The sequence below is a fragment of the Crocuta crocuta genome, unplaced genomic scaffold (genome assembly GCF_008692635.1).
Source record: "Crocuta crocuta isolate KB4526 unplaced genomic scaffold, BGI_CrCroc_1.0 scaffold464, whole genome shotgun sequence".
In the NCBI taxonomy this organism is placed as follows: domain Eukaryota; kingdom Metazoa; phylum Chordata; class Mammalia; order Carnivora; family Hyaenidae; genus Crocuta; species Crocuta crocuta.
The window spans coordinates 217,539-236,847 of record NW_027528805.1 but is presented as its reverse complement, the minus strand read 5'-3'; the positions used below and the strand labels follow the sequence as shown (position 1 = coordinate 236,847).

The window sequence follows — 19,309 nt, the reverse complement described above, 5'->3', positions numbered from 1 at the left end:
CTCACACACATACTCATGCACACATACACTTATGTGCACAGAATTTCCAAGAGGAGCAAAGCCCCTTGATTTTATTAATGTTTTCAAAAGTAGCTCTATAAAAACACTGTTTCTTTGGCTTGAATTTGGACCTCACTCTATAGTTTGTGGCTTGTAGAGAGAACACTCTCAATAAAACGTTGAGGTGACAAGATCTTTGCTTGCCTCACATAATCTTTTATACATGAGATAAAGACAAAAAAGAGCAAGCACAGCACTATAATCTCACAGATTCTAATTTTAATATTGTTTTTTAACTCTAAAATAGATCAGATTGGGTACTGCTAGGGCTAGCAAATAAAACTTGAAAAGCAAAAATAATTTTTATACCTAAATATAACTTAGTTTTAAAATAATTATTTTCAGCTAACATTTATCCAAATCTAATAAATAACATTTATCCAAGTCATTTTGAAAGATCACAAAATGACTTCTGAGCTGAAGGTCCGGATAAGAATGGTATAGTGAAAAGATAAGAACATTTTAGACCCACGAGAGCTGAATTATAAACTACACCAAGAGTTAGGTAAAAGGAATTGACATGAGAGAAAATGCAAATTTGTCTGCTGTGAAATTTGTGTAGATGTGGCCCTGTGCCAAAAAAAAAAGTGGGGAACATTCTATTTTCTTTTTTCTTTGAAATCTTATATCCCTAGATTCCCTAAATCAGAATCCAGTGTAGTGTGTCTCATTCTATACAAGTAACAATGTGTTTCTTATAGCTTTTGTATATATTATCTTTATGACAAATTTTAACTATGAAACTCACTTGTTAATATATTAGAACTAGCTACACATAAGAAATAGTGTTTTCTGTTTTGGAAAGTTTAATAATTATTGAAGCACTTCCCATGTGCTGAGTACTTTATAATTGTTATTTGTGCCTTTTATATTTCCCCATCACACACTGAAGATATCTAAATATTAAACTCTTTAAATACATTGTTTCATTATTACTTAGCATGTGCCTGTGAGTAATCACAGAGTGGCTGTAACACACATACAAAAATAATTTTTAAAAAACTCTTTTGTAACATAGAAATGTAAGGAAATTAATATCCTGACTTTTCCCTACAGTTTCATATAAAACTGTTCTCAGCGAAACTCTCCTGGATTAATCATATAAATGCCATGTTTAATTAAAGCACAGATTCTGCAATATTAAAGGACTTGGAGGCTATTCAGTAAGGTCCTTTTATTATTAGGATGCAAGTTTGGCTGTGGTCACATAAGCCAGATAATATTGGCTCAGAAAAAAATGCAATTTTATTCCTCTCTCAATAACAGTCCAGACATAAACAATCCAGGACTTGGTATCTTCAAAAGGATTGTTTTTTACTATCCTTAACAAGTTTCTTCGTGTTATGATTTTTAGTTTCAAGTCATCACATTTTCATTTTAGCCAGGGGGACGAAGAGAAGGCAGGTGGTGTGCATTCCTATTTCTTTAAGGATCCAAGTCAGAAGTCTCATGTATTCCTCCACTTCACATCTATTTTAGTAGAATTATCCATACTAGGTTCAGGAAAACCCGAGAGGTTGGTGTAGCATGAGCTTAGCTATAACCAGGGGTTGCGTTAGTAAGGAAAGAGAAGTAAAGGAAGAAGATAAATAATCTCTATGAGAGCCCCACAGTTTGCAAAGATCTATTAGATCCTTACTAGGAGTTGAAATTGATCTAAGGCATCATTCTTGGAGTGGTCCACAGAGCTCTGGGTGTGGATGAGTGGCCGTGGGAAGAGGAAGCAAGATCCTATTGGCGGTACCCAAGGTGAAAACTAGTTCATAGAAATACTAAGGCATTATTTTTCTTTTGCATTGTGTTGACATGTGCATTGATGCCAAAAGCAATGGAGGATAAACTATTGCTGGAGACTTAGCACAAAGCAAGGTAGTAGAACCAAACAGTGGTATTAGTAGGCATATATTATTTTCTGCCACATACTTGTAGAACAAAAAGAAAGCGAGTTTCACTTAAAAATGTTCTTGGTGAAGCAGTGTAAAAAAGTTTACTGCGTCTGAATTTTCAGTACAAATCCATACGTCAGAACAAAATGGGAATGCGAATAAAGCACTTGTGTTACACAAGGAACTATAATGGCTGCCTTGAGGCAAAACACCTGTGCAACTGTTTCGGTCACAGGCTGAGCTAAGCACTTTTTCATGGCAAAACCACTTTTACTTGAAAGAATAATTGACAGACCAACTAGCTTATTCAGACTTGGATATTTGGCAGATCTATTATCAAAACTGAAAAAAAGGAAACCTATCACTTCTAGACAAACCACTGACATATTTAATATCAATAGTAAAAGTATAGTTTTCAGGTGAAAATTAGAAATTTGGAATACTTCTAACTGCAACTCTGAGAGTGACTGCTTCCTAATACATAAAGACTTTTCTCATGAACCCAGTGATGATATTAAGGACCTATTTTTTTTTTTTATTTTATAATGATATGTTGTCAACATTTGGAAGATCTTCAAAACTAAGTGCATCAACATTTTCCTAATGTCTGGCAAATGATTTTATATGCATGGTTAACTATTCTTTACAAAGTTCAAGATAGACAAAAAAATTTAGTTTTTTAATGTTTATTTACTTTAGACAGAGAGACAGAAGAAGAGGGCAAGCAGGGGAGGGGCAGAGAGAGAGGGAGACACAGGATCCAAAGCAGACTCCAGGCTCCCAGCTGTCAGCACAGAGCCCGACAGGGGTCTTGAACCCACAAACCTCGAGATCATGATCTGAGCCCAAGTCAGATGCTTAACTGACTAAGCCACCCAGGTACCCCAAGGTAGAGAAAATAATTTAATGTAACAGGTGTCAAAATGTAAATCACATGTTTTTAGATTCCACATCACATCTAAATGTTTAAAATCTACTACTTGTTGAATTTTGAGTGCCATATAAATAATAGTATCCGCAGTTACCTGGAAAGCCCACTATAATACTCACTACTCCAATAAATCTGTGTGAAATTACAAAATTACAATTTGCAGCCTACTGCACAGAGATACAGCCATGAGAATTCAGCAATCTTCTCTTAGGTCAAATATTAAGCAAATGTGCAGAAATCACTAAAATTTAAATGTTACATATATTAACATGCAGTGATCATGTTCTTTCTACTTAAATTAATAAACACATTTTAAAATTTGTTTTAATTTTTACTATATAAATATACATATGTGTACACAATACATATATATTGGATTTATGTCTCTCATACACAAAAGCTCTTTGAATTTCTCCATAATAAGAGTAGGGGATCCTGAGGCCAAATACTTTGACATTTGCTGGTCAAAGTCATTATAGAAGATTTCAGCTAGAGGATTTGCCACTAAGATAACATAAAAGCTATAGTGGAAACATATAAGGCAGCAGAATGCTTTATGTATATGTTACCTGATTATCATACCTGGTGCTAGGAGGTAGGAAAGCCTTGTCACTCAAGTTTGCTTTTCTTCTCTTAAGGATAAAGAAGGAATGATGATAGGATAAAACATGGAATTAAAAGTGAAAATTGCCCAAAGAAAATTATAAAAACGTTTAATTCTGATTTCCCCCCTATTTTGAGCACTGTTAACTTGCACAGGGTGTGGTTTCAACTGGTACATTGGTATAATGTGAATACTGTAATTAAAAGAATAAATTTAGATAAAATGTGTTCTTACATCGCTGTTGGTTTGTTTTTCAAAAAGCCAGTGTAAAGATGGCAAGAACCTGGGACATTTCTCTTGATGTACTAAGCTGTGTTGTCATCTCGGGAAGCAGTGTGGACCTAAATTTGCCATGTTTTAATTTTTGTAATGATATGGATGGTGTTTCTTTTGTCACAATTTTCTAGTCTGAAATCAAGTATAAGCAGTTGACTGACTTAAGGATTTATATTGCAGATCCATTACAATTTTAAGTCTATTATAAAGTAATTAATCTTAATTTTTAGTTGATATTGGCTTTTAGGAATAAGTGTTCAAGCTGTTGCACATATTGGACAACTAAAAGGAAACTATAAATCAGGTTATCAGCTAGGGAGTGGGAGATGAGGGTAGAGTTGTACATGGTTGGAATTTGAGCTCAAACAGCCACAAACATGACTGAAGGTAAGTGGGAGGAGTCTGGAGCTTTCAAATCCATATCTCCCAAACCAGAGAGATGATTTTTTCAACTCTGTATAGTGTGGCTTTTAAGATTGAAATAAAGGTCGTTAAAATTAAAATGATCTAGGGGCTCATGGGTGGCTCAGTCTGTTGAGCTTTGGACTTTAGCTGAGGTCATGGTCTCCTGTTTAGTGATTTTGAGCCACACATTCAGCTCTCTGCTGTCAGCAGGGAACCTGCTTCCAGTCCTCTGCCTCCCCTCTCTCTGCCCCCTCCCTGCTTGCACACGCTCTCTCAAAAACAAATAAACATTTAAGTAAAAAATTTAAAAAAAAATAAGAAAAAATTATCTAGGTGAAATACACTTGTTCCGCAGGCTTTGCTTTTGTTAATCAAGGTATAGTACCTAAAATCCTACAATTATTCTTGTCCAAGCTGAAAGTAGTCTAACAAATGCTTATGTATAAATGCCTTTTTAAAGCATGTTTAATGTATGCTGTCTAGGAATAAATACTGTAACATCATATATGAATTATTTTTTCTAATCCAAGTTTGTGTCTCTTCATTCTTAAAGAAACAACAAAGTAAATCTCTTTTGTTTGCCATGATTGCATATTTTCATTCAAGATAATGATTGTAATCCATGGTTGCTTTTATTGAATGCATGAAGACTACTTATAAAAATTTCCTGTAATTACTTAAAATTATTTTCATTTATTGGGGTGCCTGGGTGGCTCAGTTGGTTAAGTGTCTGACTTTGGCTCAAGGCATGATCTCACAGTTCGTGGGTTCGAGCCCCATGTTGGCCTCTGTGCTGACAGCGCAGAGCCTGGAGCCTGTTTCAGATTCTGTGTCTCCCTCTCTCTCTGACCCTCACCTTCTCACACTGCCTCTCTCTCTCTTTCTCTCAGAAATAAATTAAAAAAAATTAAAAATTAAAAAAATTAAAATTATTTTCATTTATATAATTCTCCTGTTCATAAATTAAGAAGTCATTATATTTCTTCACAGATTTCCATTTGGCTAATATGCCAAGTAAAATGTGTTTTTTCCCCCAATGTAGCTGTATGTACTTTATATTGTTGCTTTTAGTGTTATGTATTTATTAGTTCCTTTATGAGTTTATGTAATGCACCATTAAGAGTTGGCTACAACTTAATGGTTTTTCACTGCCCCATCCATCAGACCAATATTTTCCCAAATTGCCTTTCTCAACATTGTACAATAAGGGTGCATTGGAAGATTATCAACATACTCTAGTAACACATGGGGTTTGACAAAATTAACTATCAAAACAAACCAAAAATAAACATATTTAGAGAACTAGACTTTGAAGGTACTTCTTTATCTCAAATAAGCTTTTTTTAAAAAAAATTTTTTTTAATATTTTTATTTATTTCTAGGAGAGAGAGAGAGAGACAGTGTGAGCAGGGGAGGGTCAGAGAGAGAGGGAGACACAGAATCTGAAGCAGGCTCCAGGCTCTGAGCTGGCAGTCAGCACAGAGCCCGACGCGGGGCTCGAACCCACGAACCGTGAGACCATGACCTAAGCGAAAGTCGGACGCTTAACCGACTAAGCCACCCAGGCGCTCCTATCTCAAATAAGCTTTATGGCAAGTAGAAGATATTTACTACCACAGGCATATTACATCTTTCTAGTTTGTTTTTATTGCCTTCAAGACATATTCAAAATGGATCAAGGTTTTTATTAGATTTTATATCTATTAACAAGTTACCTTATTATTATAAGTGAAGGAAACCAACTTGAATTAGTTGCTATTATAAGAGAAAATTATTGAAAGAATAATCTGTTATCTCATATATTTAAAAGTATGAAAAAATAAAGAAAAGAGAAAAAAAGTCTGTTATATCTAATCCACTAAAGCATGAAAAAAAAAATTGGTCCAATGTGGAGATGCACTATTTTGCAGAAGATAAGTAAGACTTGTAAATTGATTTTTTAAGAGCACCGAATCAGTCTGCTTAAAAAAAAATAGATTCAGTAAAGAGGGGTTATATTGAAGAAATGAGGGTCAAAAAAGAGAGAGCATTAGAAGAAAAAAATGTCTCAGTATTCAGCAAAAGAGAAAGAAAAGTAAGGAAATAGGCTGAGCTTAAAAGAACTGAAGGGAAAAACAAATAGGATTTAAAGAATTTTGACACATTATTCGATGTCAGATATAAATACCATTCTTATTTTACCAGGAAAATTAAAATTTCTATTTTTATTGCATGTAGTATAGAATTGTAAGTACTTGGTGACACGTATGGGGCAGAAAGAGTCATGTTACAATTAGGAAGAAAAAAACAGTTGAATAACAAAATCTCGGAAAGAGAAATGAACTGGAGCCAGGGGACAAGTGAAAATAGGGTTTGAGTGGTACTTGAATTCTCTGCCCCATATTGGGTCTACATGCCAGCTACATTGTCATCCACCACAGACAGGATTCCCGCACAAGAGATAGTTAGCTACCCTTCTCACTCTCACATCTCAAGGTCTTACTGATAAGTAGAGACCAGCCCTGTCAACTATCATCTGAATATTTGTTTTCTCTCAAAATTCCTATGTTGGAATCCCCACATAAGATGGTATTAGGAGGTAAGGCCTTTGGGAGGTGCTCAGGTCATGAAGATGGAGCCTTTGTGAATGGAATTAGTATTCAGAATATGGTATGCTTATTGTAACAGGCAATCTAATTTAAATAAAGTAGGAAATATTTCATATAAAATGATAACTCACTGTTCTATGATTCTAGAAGTTGAACTAAAGTATTAGAAAACATAAAACAGAGTTTTTATCAAATATTTGTTGAGCACTTGCTGTCTGTGAATTGGAGAGCTGTCTCTAGGAGCTCCAGCAGTTAGCCAAGCATTCAGATTTCCTATGAACTCTTCCTGAATCTCATATGTTCAGAGAGTTACAGTGGGCAGGACAATCCTACCTAAGGACATTAACAGCTATCTCATCTGAAAATAAACTTTTCAGACCTATTTTATCCTCTCTTGTCTAAAGACACTGTTAAATCTTTCAAATTTGTTTTCCCCAAATATTCATTTTTGTTTTTGTTGTTCTTCTCTTTAGTTCATGATCTCAGTATCATTCTGAATTGTGCTAGAATTGGAGATCAGGAGTAGAGGGAAGAGAAAAATAAGAAAGTTGACTGTTTTTATGAAACAATCCAATACTGTATTATATATCAATTTGAAATAGCATTTGAATTAAAGTCATTTTGATCTATAGTGTTTTAGACTACTCCTGTAGGTGTTATATTAGTTAAAATATAGATATACATGTATATACATAATGTATAGTAAAATGATTTTGTATATTTATGTATATATTTATGTGATATTTATATATATGTATGTATATATAAATCACTGAGTGACTTATAAACAAACACATGTATTATATTCATATATCCATATATATTCTATATTGTATATTATATGTATGTAATGTATATATACTAGAGAAATTATTAGTAAAATATTCAATATTACTCCATGAATACTCAATATTCAGGACTTAATCTGTTGTATAAGTTCTCCATATGATGAAGGTAAAGTTAAACTATCATGTATTTAGCAAAAAATGTATTTATAATATAAAATGTTTTTATGATATATGGATCAAAATACTTTTAAAACACTCAATAACATTTTTAAAGACAAAGTATGTGTTATATTAGAGCAGAGGTCAGCAAATTTTTATTCTGTTAGGAGCCACGTAACAAATATTATAGCATTTCTGGACCATATAACTATGTGGGAACTCTAGCTCTTCCATCACAGTGTGAAAGTAGCCATAGACAATGTGTAACCACATGAGTGTGCTTCTTTATACATGGACATTAAAGTGTTAATTCCATGTAATTTTCATCAATCAAAAATGCTATTGTACCTTTTTAAAGTTTGTTTATTTATTTCGAGAGAGAGAGAGAGTGCAGCATAAAAGGGGTAGACAAGCGGAAGAGAGGGAATCCCAACCAAGCCCTACGCCTCCAGCGTGGAGCCAGATGCATGACTCCAACTCAAGTACCAACCACAAGATCCTGACCTGAGCCAAAATCAAGAGTTGATGCTTAACTGACGGAGTCCCCCCCATCCCCCGGGCACCCTTGCTATTCTATTTTTAATTTTTTCCAACAATTTGAAATGTGAAACACAGCCTTTCCTTAGGAGCTGATACAAAAGAGGTGGAGGGCCAGATATAGCCATGTGCCAATTTGCTAAACCCTGTGGTTGAGCATATACAGGAAGTGCATGACATAGTTCTTAGATAAGAGTGACATAGATCTGAACTGATTCTTCCCTGTGACAATAGACAAGGGATTTTATCAAACTTACCTACCATTATTAATGAAGAAGAGAATATTTCATGAAAACATCTTAATCATTTTTTAGTGGTTTGCTGCTGCCTGCATGTACTGGCACAGAGGAGCCAATTGGGCATGAATCAAAACTAAGCAAACGCTGTAAGTTTTTTATGCCCCTCCACCTTGAGAGTTGGTTGGTAAACTTTTACCAACACACCTTAAATGTATTTCTATGTACCTGAGACTGCTCTGTAAATGATTTGACCTCACAAAATAGTGTGGTTATTTTGTAAAAATTATGGATGAATACTTTTTAATAATTGCTAGAATTATTGTCCTTCAATGAAATGAATATATCATTCAAGAACCTTAGAATAGCAGCAAAGGGGAACTACCTCAAGAAAGCCAGATTACCACTTCTCAATTTATTCAAGTAAGAAAGAGAATTTTAATGTCACGTGACTTCATTAGATCCAACAGCGGTGACAATATAAATTCCGAGAGATTGATCTGAGTTTTCTTCTTTATCTCAAGGAAGAATTACAGTATGTATTACAAGAAAAACTTCAACCTACATGTCATTATACAGAAAAGGTCAAGAAATCATCTTACTAGTTGATGTTCATTTTTCAGGTCTCATTTTGTTTTTGGTTATTTTCCAACATTTTAGTGTAACAGACCAATTCTAAGAGTGAGATGAAGCAAAGAAAAAAGCTGAGAAAAATTTCATAAGGTAAGGACAAAAAAAATTCTTAGATGGAAGTGAGTTGCAAGTATTGCTTATCTACTTCTTTTCAAAAATGTTTGAAAACTTACGCCACAAATATTCAACCTCTTTCTTACCCTGCTGTGTCCTAACAGACTGTAGTACATAGTTTGTGGTCTCCTAATGTCATTTTATATTACTCCATTAAATTGAAAAAAAGAAAAGCAAAGCAGAAATAAATCTCACATTCTTAGTAAAAGAAATGATGGGAAAAATATAAACTCAATAAAATTTCTCATCTAGCAAGAAGTCTACATTTTGTGTGTGTGATGAGTAATAGCCAATATAGGAATTATGATAAATTCAAAAAAGAAAGTCAAGAAAAGCCTCTGGTGATCTTTGATTTACTTAGCTTAAAAGTTTTAGAAAACAAGAAGTATTTCCATAGTTTATTTAATTTAGTTCCATATTTTCCATTCAATGTAGTTCCAAACACTTTTATTTTATTCTGTTTATTTATTCTGTACACATCCAACTTGAATTTTTTTCATATCTTCACGTTTTTGTTACAAATTTTGCACTTTTATGGCATATTTGTATGTTTAAATTTTATTTATTTTTGCTAGAAATTAACGTGGCCCTCACGATATATTTTACCCCACCATCTGCTCATTTCCACGTTCCATTTCTCCACTTTCCCCTGAAATATATCTTCAGATTCTGTCTACGCATTTTCCACTGTATCATATTCCACTCACGCCATTTCACATGCACTGATAATTCCCATCCCAGCTATTCAGATCTCCTCTGAGCTCAGATGTATATATACTGTTCTAGTTGTGCTTGCTTAACAGAACATCTTAATAACCAAACTCATCAATTTGCTTCCTAACCTACCTCATCTTCTTGCATTTTCTATTTCATTGGAGTATAGAACCATCTAATTCAGTAGTTTACAAATTACACTTAACCCACACACATAAAACATACAGTTCATTGTAATTAAATAACAGTTGCCTTCCCTAGCCATGATTCTCTATTAGGAAATGTCCCCTGGAAGTATGTAGACAGATATATAAAAATTTATTTTATGCATGGAGGGAATAAGAAACTTACAGGATGCATAAAATAACAAAGCCCATAGCAGTGCATAGAGAGAAATTTATAACTGTGAAAGCCTATACTAAAAAAGATGAAAGTATTCAAATAACTAACCTAACTCTCCTCTTTACAAAACTAGAGAAAGAAAATCATGATAAACACAAAGCAAACAGAGGAAGGAAATAATAATGATTACAGTGGAAAAGTCAAATAAAGAAGAGGAAAATCATAGGGAATATTAAGAAAACTAAAATTTCTTTCAAAAGATCAACAAAATTGAGAAACTTTTAGCTAGACTGAAGAAAGAAAGAAAAGATCGATGAAGACAATATAAATATGTCTCAGAAAATTGAAGGGTATATTTGTATATCATATAGCTGAAAAGAGACTGTCATTCAAATGTATAACTTATGCTTAAACTCAATAATAAAGATTAAAGACAATTTAAAAATAGGAAAGAATTTAAATATAAATTTCTTCAAAGAAGATACAAAATGGGCAAGAAACACATAAAAAGAGAGTTAGCATCATTAGTTATTGGGGAAATGTAAGTTAAAACCACAAAAATGTGGGGTACCAGAGTGGCTCCATTGGTTGACGGTCCAGCTTTGGCTCAGGTCATGATCTCATAGTTCATAGGTTTGAACCTTGGTCAGGCTCTATGCTGACAGTTCAAAACCTGGAGCCAGCTTCAGATGCTATGTTTCCCTCTCTCCCTGCTCCTCCCCAACTCCTGCTCATGTTCTGTTTCTCTCTTTCTCAAAAATAAATAAACACTTAAAAAAAACCCACAGAAATGTACTGCTTCACATCCACTAGGATGACTATAATCAAAAGGACTGACAATAACAAGTGGTGGTAAAGATGTGGAATGATTAGAACTGTCACTCATGGCTGGTGGAAATATAAAATGGTGCAGCCACTTTAGAAAACACTGTGGCATCACCTCAAAATGTTAAATATAAAGTTATCTTAGGACTTGTCAATTTCACTCCTAGGTACATACCCAAGAAAATTAAAAATATATGCCCACTTTAAAAATTGTACATGAATATTCATAGCAGCATTATTCATAGCAGCCCAAAAGTGGAAACAACCCAAACATCCATCAAATAATAATGGATAATCAAAATGTGATATACCCATGCTACCCATATGTTGGACAGTATGGATGAACCCAAAAGCACTCTACTAAGTAAAGTAAGCCAATCACAAAAGACCACATATTGTATGATTCCATTTATATGAAAAGTCCAAAATAGGCAAATTTTTGGGACAAACAGCAAGTTACAAATTTCTAGGGGCAAATATCCTAGGGCTGGGTTTGGGAATATGGGGACAGACTGCTAATTGATACTGGGTTGATTTTGGGGACAGTGAAAATGTTCTCAAGTGGTAATGTTTGCAGACATTTTGAATAGCCTAAAAACCACTGAGTTAAAAGAATATCAATGATTTATTTTGAAATGGAACTTTAAACATTTTTATGAGTTTATTTATTTATCCTGAGAGAAAGAGAGAAATAGACAGCTGGAATGCGGGAGAGTCAGAGAGAGAGGGAGACAGAGAATCCCATGAGGTTCTGCATTGCTGACACAGAGTCCAATGTGGAGCTCAAACTTATGAAACTGTGAGATCATGTCCTGAGCCAGAACCAAGAGTCAGATACTTAACTGACTGAGCCACCCAAGCACCCCTGAAATTGAACTTTTAAAAATGCATGGACGTTCAGGGTTTTGTTTTGTTTTTTTCAGTGACAAACTCTGTATCTATTTCTCCTCATAAAGATTTAAGCAAGTCAAAAAGCAAGCATTATATAACAGAGATACTGATACAGATGCATTTTTGTTTAATGATATTTTCTTATATTTTTCCTTAGCTTTCTATTCTACTATATTTTCTAAAATTTCATTTTAGAGAGAGAGTGCACAAGCAGGGAAAAGAGGCAGAAGGAGAAAGAAAGAAATAATCTTAAGCAGTTTCCATGTTTAGTACAAAGCATAACCCAGGGCTCTAACCCAGGTTCCTGGGATCATGACTTGAGCCAAAATCAAGAGTCAGAGGCTCAACCAACTGAGCCACCCAGGCAGCCCAATTTTACTGTATTTTTTAAATCTGACTTCACATAAATAAATACGGCTTCTCACTGCACTGATCAATCGACAACTCAGAAACAACAAATCCAAAAACTGTGCTTTCCTAAATAGCTTAGACACAAATATTTTACCAGTCTGTCATTTTTCAGACAAATTTTTACAACTTTTCAGCAATTTTCAGAGATTCATGTAGACTGAGGTTTATTCATGATGATTCACTTATTATTAGCACTGCTCGAAGAAAATAAACTTTAAATTCTTTTATTTGAAAATTATATATTGAGAAATTTTACTTGGTGGTACTGCTTACATCCTATGCTTACAATATAGCTGTAGGGTTTTGTGTTTTTCTGTTCACTGTAATGCATTTATTAGTCGACTACCATCCAAAGCAGTCAGAATGATTTCTTGATTATGATAATAAAAGAAAAGGAAAAACAAGGAAGTGTCAGTATATGGGTTCCCCACTGGATTATTGCTTTGGAAAATACTATTTATTATTTTGAGACTTAAGAGAAAATGTTGTTTTCAAATTATCTCTAATAATAGAAATTATAACACAACTATGTATATCACCATGTCCACAATTAGAAAATAAATACAACTCACTATCCAAACACTATCCTTAGCTGTCTATACTGTCACACAGGCCTTACCTTTGTCTTGGCAAACTGATGAGGGGTTGTTTATGACACCTCTTGCTAAGGCTAAAGAGCTTGTGCACAATTTTCTGCGCCTTTAGGAATAGTTGCTTCATGCTGTTCTCCAGTTGTTCATAGCGGCGCTGAAAATTAGAATCCATTGTCCACAAATGCATTATGGTAGATGTGTTGAGGAAATAATTCATGGGTAGCCTTTTCATAAAGAACTTGAATTCATCTGGAAAAATGTTAAAATTCAATACTTTAATAAAACAGTTATTTTCCCTTTTCTCCAAACACATTTAATATGTTCATATTAAAAACAAATACAATCTATGATTTTGTGTGTCGAAAATGAATAGCAAGTTGGGATTTTTCTTTTGATGCTTTTGAATTGTTATCTTTTTGTTCCCCTTAAAATAGAACTTACGTGGGAGAAGATAATTAAAATAATTTGTACTGAAGTAAATAGTTTGGCCAGAAACTTAAAGCTGCATGTAATTTTCCATGTTCTCTTTTGATGGTATTTGAATGAATTTTCTCCCACAAATAGTAGTCATTAATTTGACCTTCATGTTTGGCATAAGTACTAATAATTCTTTACAAATATTTCATTTTAAAGAATTATTTTCATTAACTCAGGAGAGAAAAATATATATAATCATTATCTAATGATTATATTAATGTTCAAAGAAAGAGAGAAAGCTTTTAAAATAGAAAATTATAATATTCAACTATGCAATCTGGTTATTCCCTTTAACTGTATTCTAGTGTGTCAAGGCAAAATAGTTTGAAACAAAGTGTATACCAAAGAGAAAAATATTAAAAATTTAAAGATTTAATTTTGGCTTTTGTTTTTGTGCCAATAATTATCATATCTGAAATTGTTTTCTTTTCAATTGTCTGATTAACCAATGGTAGAAACAAAAGTTGATGCCACACTAAAATAAGCAATCATTTAAAAGCTTATTAATTATCCAAACATAAAAGAGAGTTGAGACAATAGCCAAAAGATGGAAACAACCTAACTATCCATCCATACATAACTATATATACTAATTCTGGTAACATATGTATATGGATAGTATTGACCCCAAAAAATAAATGAAGTTCTGATATATGTTACAACATAAATAAACCTTGGAAATACGTCAGTGAAATAAGCCTGAGAGGGGAAAAAAGGCAAAATATTGCATGACTCTACTTATATGAAATGTCTAGACTAGTCAAGTTCATTGGGATAGAAAATAGATTAGAATTTACCAGGGATGAGAGAAGAGCGAATGGAACATAATTATTGCATATTAGATATAGAAATTCTGTTTGCAGTGATAAAAACTTTTTAAACAAGACAGTGGTAATGGCTGTACAATATTGTCAGCGTAATTAATGTCACTGAAGTGTACAGATAAAATGGCAAATTTTATATTTATATATATTTTATCTCAATAAAGACATTTTCACACACAGAGAAAAGTATAGCCTTTCTCCTTCTCTATTTTACTTTCAAAGTAAATATTATGAACAGGGACTCAAAAAAACAAAAATCAAAACCAAAAACAAATAACCCTTGTTATTGCTTTTACTATTACTTAAAAGCATTAGTTTTGTTAAGAATTCCATGTTGCTTTCATTTTGCTGTAGTATACTGTTGAGTTTGTTCCACACAATCACACCACAAGATTTGTAAAGTGTTTCCAGTGGCTTAAGAAGTATTTTTCGGGGGATGCCTGGGTGGCTTAGTCGGTTAAGCGTCTGACTTTCGCTTAGGTCATGATCTCACGGTTCGGTTCGTGGGTTCGAGCCCCGCGTCGGACTCTGGGCTGACTGCCAGCTCAGAGCCTGGAGCCTGTTTCAGAGTCTGTGATTCCCTCTCTCTCTTACCCTCCCCTGCTCACGCTGTCTCTCTCTCTCTCTCTCCTAGAAACAAATTTAAAAAAAAAAAGAAGTATTTTTCGGCAAGTGGACCAATGACATTTTAGTCACAATTCTACCACCAAAAAGTTATATGGTATGCATTACATTTTAGTCTCTCTGTACCTTCATTTCCTCTTTTGAAAATGAGAAAGTTATGAATGATCATAACCACATTTATCTTAAAATTCTATGATCTTATAAACAATTCTTTAAAGTTCCAGTTAGTTTTAAATATACAACTTAAAAACAGTTGTTTTCAAATGCTCAGTTGCACTCATTTTTATTTAACTGAATTTGGACAAAGTGCGTCAATAGCTATTTTGTGATGTAAGCAGTGTTTCTAACACGCTGCTTTAAAACCTCCAAATTATCACTTTTAAATTATGCCACTCAGGAAAAAGGGAATTACACTAACACAAATGCAATTAATTTATATATATTATATACAAAATCCATAATATATTTTATGTATTAGGGCTATTTCAATAGTCAGATCCAAACTATTTCATCAATGCTGGCCAGTATAACTTTTTGGCAATTAACAGAAAATTATATTCATGAATATTTGAATTGTTATTTCTTCTAGAGCAAATGAATACAGACTGCTAGCCGCTTTTGGATATTGAAGGTATAGGCTTTCACTAGAAGAAGAAAAATGATTTTTATAGCAAAAAATGAAGATTTTTTTGTAAGTTTGTTTATTTAGAGGGCACAGGGAGAGAGAGAGGGAGAGAGAAAATCCCAAGTAGGCTCTGCACTGTCAACACAGAACCCCACACAGGGTTAAACCTATGAACCGTGAGATAATGACCTGAGCCGAAATCAAGTCTGATGCTTAAACGATTGAGCCACCCAGGCACCCCTATGAAGATTTTTGAGGATATATCATTTGATATACTTCAAATCATTTTTTTAAATATAACCAGGGTACAAATAAGACATGCATTTTAAAATTCCAGTTTCACAGTACCCTACATATTGTTTAGTTTCATATGTCTTTTTTGAAAAATTCCTTCTTTTAAATGAAGGACTTGATGCATGGAAATTGGAAAGCATTTCTTGGATTCTTCACAGAACAGATGCTGCTACTTTGAAAGCTAATCATTCATTTCATTGTCATCTTTTATTTGAACACTTTTGATAAGACTTTATTGTTTCATGGCTACGCATATTTTAATTATTTTCATTGTTTGTTGTAATACACTTCTGAAAGTTTTTAAAGTAGTAAATTTTATTCCAGTCAAATAGTATTTTAAAAGAGAATGTATTTTGTATTATCAAAATGTATGTAACAGTGCCTGTCAGCTGAAAACTGTTACTATGTAATTTCTAAGAAACAGTTTTAATATGGCACTTGAATAATGACTTTATTATGAAGTCATTAAGAGTCACTATTGACAGTCACTCAAAATACTTATTGGACACCTGTTGTGCGCAGAACATACAGATGTTTCAGTCTATGAAAGTGAGTGTGGATAAACTGTCATCTTATTTTTTAGATGGCAAATGACATGCGTTAATTTTTGATTCTAAAATAATGCCTTCAGTTTCTGAAATTCATTCAACTAGAGTTCAAGAGAATCTCCAGATTTATACCTGTGGATTTTTCCTTTTGTGCTTGGCAATGAGTAAAAATCATTTTTATAGAATATGAACACAAAATTTGAATGATACATTAGAATTCTTACATAAGTGTAGTGACTTACATAACTACAAAGAGAAAATACAATGATTAAGAGATGCCACACAACATTTTAGCCTATAGTATTTGCCAGAAGCCATGTGAAAGATAAAGTACTTTTCAAATGGCAATTAAACAATAACTAGCCGTACCTTTTGGGGCGAATAAACTTATAAAAGAAAATAAATTATCATTGCATAAAAATAACCCAGAAAAATTAAATTTGGTATTTAGATTATTGGAGAAATGTTACTCTGGAAATACCTGTTAAGTATGTACCAACTGAGTACTTTTGTTCAAAACTGTTGTGAGGACTATAGAGAAATAAAATAATACAACAACAACAATAATTATAATGGTAATAAACAACCTCTTGCTGGCAGGAATTTGTAGTCAATCACTTTTCTTAAGAAAACTAAGTCACAAGAAGCAAAGAATAATACAGAGAGAAATGCATGGTGTTAATGAATCTGTGGAGGCAAAGAGAATTAGGTTAGGTGTCACTTTCGAAATAAGTTATAGAAGACTAGCTAGGCATAATATTAACTCTCTATACTACTACTTCTCCATTAAACAGTATTTTTTAAGTATTAAAAGTATATTTTTAAATAGTCGAACAGGTTCGTTTTTCCCCCTTTCCCCTGATAGAAGCTTTAGTTAATGCTTGATATTTAATTAGCTAGTTTTGAAACTAATTCGTTCTTTACCCACCCCCATCTCTCTCTCTCTCATTAGTTCTTACTTTGACAGGAACGCTTTTAAATGCTTTAAATATTAATATAATTCCTCCAATAATCCTTCATGTGAATTTTATTGGCATACTTATGGATGTGGAATACAGATGATTTTCGTCTCATAAGTCTGTTAGCAAATTTTTTTTAACACTGCTGCATTTACTTATTGATCATATATATTTATATATTTATACTCTATTCTCATGCTTCAGCAGTCATAAATATGGATATCCTGATTTATCTTTCTGCCTTTACTGATGAGCATGGGAACCATTGACTAATATAGTTATGTATTTTCAAATATTCAGTATGTATGCTCAGAACTGATTTAGGATATATTTTCTAAGGTGTTCTAAAGCATTTTAAATTTTCTAGAGCTTTGAGAACATATAATTTACTTCCTCAGAAGTGTAGAAAAGTAATCAGGTATTTTTCATTATTATTTAGAAATTATTTCTTGAGTTATGAATCCATAAAAATAGTCCAAAACAGAAACTGTTTCCATTAGAAAGTAGGACTAGGGAGGAAACTGTTACTTTTATGGTTTTTATGAATTCAATCATAAATTTGTTATTTGATTAAAACTTAAGTATTGTGCCAATATAAAAAGTTAGCCAAAAAATACTATTGACTTGTCAATACACTATGTGCATATCTTATGTGTTACACTTTTTATTAAAAGTTTTTTAATGTTTTATTTATTTCTGAGAGAGAGAGAGAGGCAGCGTGAACAGGGTAGGGTCAGAGAGACAGGGAGATATAGCATCTGAAACAGGCTCCAGGCTCTGAGGAAGCTGTCAGCACAGAGCCCTATGCGGGGCTCAAACCCATGAACCGTGAGATCACAACCTAAGCCGAAGTCAGACGCTTAACCGACTGAGCCACCCAGGTGGTCCATGTGTTACACTTTTAAATAAAATTATCTTATTTAATTATTTGTTAATGTAAAAAGAAGCCTGCTGGTTCACATTTTATGTATTTTTTTCTGGATACTTAACATATTGAGGCAATCAAAGTATCTTTTCAGTAGAAACGAGAATGCTATGTGGATGATGATTTGAATTATTATGAAAATATAGTGATAGTCTTACTATAGTAATAAAATATTGTACAATATCTAACAAAATATGCAAAGAACAGGGACACGGGACATCTTAAAATGAAGGAATGTGATAGGTTAAAAAATGTGTGTCAGATATATGTGACGAATCTATGAAACATTGTTTAAACAGAAAGAATCATCATTTCTGATTTTGTGACACTACCTATTTAATGTCTTTGAACTCATCTCCTGCTTACGTTTGAAAATGCAAGACTTTCTGAAATAATACATATTAATAACAACTGACTATAGTAACACAAAATTACTGTAAGCAAAAGCCAATAAAACAAATAATACTTCCTTATACTGAATGCAGTACCCAGAACACATGGCAAAATATATTCTGTTTCTATCACTGTATTTTTGTTTATTGATTTGTCTGTTGGCTTAGTCTAAAATAGGTCAATAATTATACTAGGTACGAACTCCAAAGCTGACAGATGAACATGAAATTGTGTCTGTCGATGGTTGTCAAAGTTATTGCTCAATCAGAACATCCTGTTATAAAGTTATTTTTTGCTTCTCAAGAGCCAGCTTTCTGGAAGATAGCATGAATTCTTTTATCTTCTAATATTCGCTTTGCCCAAGTTAATCACAAACGTTGACATGATAGAAATTGTTGCCGTATGTAGGTAACATACACAATCCAGAAACAAGTGGGATGTGATTAGGAAATAGACTGATACAAAAAAAAAATTTGAGAGAAAGAAAATTCACATAATCAGTGTCCTGAATTGCAGAAAGTTACCAAGAATTGAAATGAAAATCTGACCCCTGGGGGAGAAGAAGGGGGGAAATGGTGGGGGAAAGGGAGAGAGGCAAACCATGAGAGACTCTTGAATGCTGACAAAAACTGAGGACTGATGGATGT

At 33.3% G+C, this 19,309-nt stretch overlaps 1 protein-coding gene across 1 annotated transcript in view; it reads right to left on the bottom strand.

Moving 5' to 3' along the window:
- The window catches only part of BRINP3 (BMP/retinoic acid inducible neural specific 3), a gene marked incomplete at its 5' end in the record, with an annotated part of 215,162 nt that overhangs the window by 62,412 nt on the left and 133,441 nt on the right, over positions 1–19,309 (bottom strand). Inside the window, one exon of the mRNA XM_077755789.1 lies at positions 13,020–13,242. Coding sequence (XP_077611915.1) covers positions 13,020–13,242 — 223 coding nt within the window. The remainder of the gene's footprint in view (positions 1–13,019; positions 13,243–19,309) is intronic.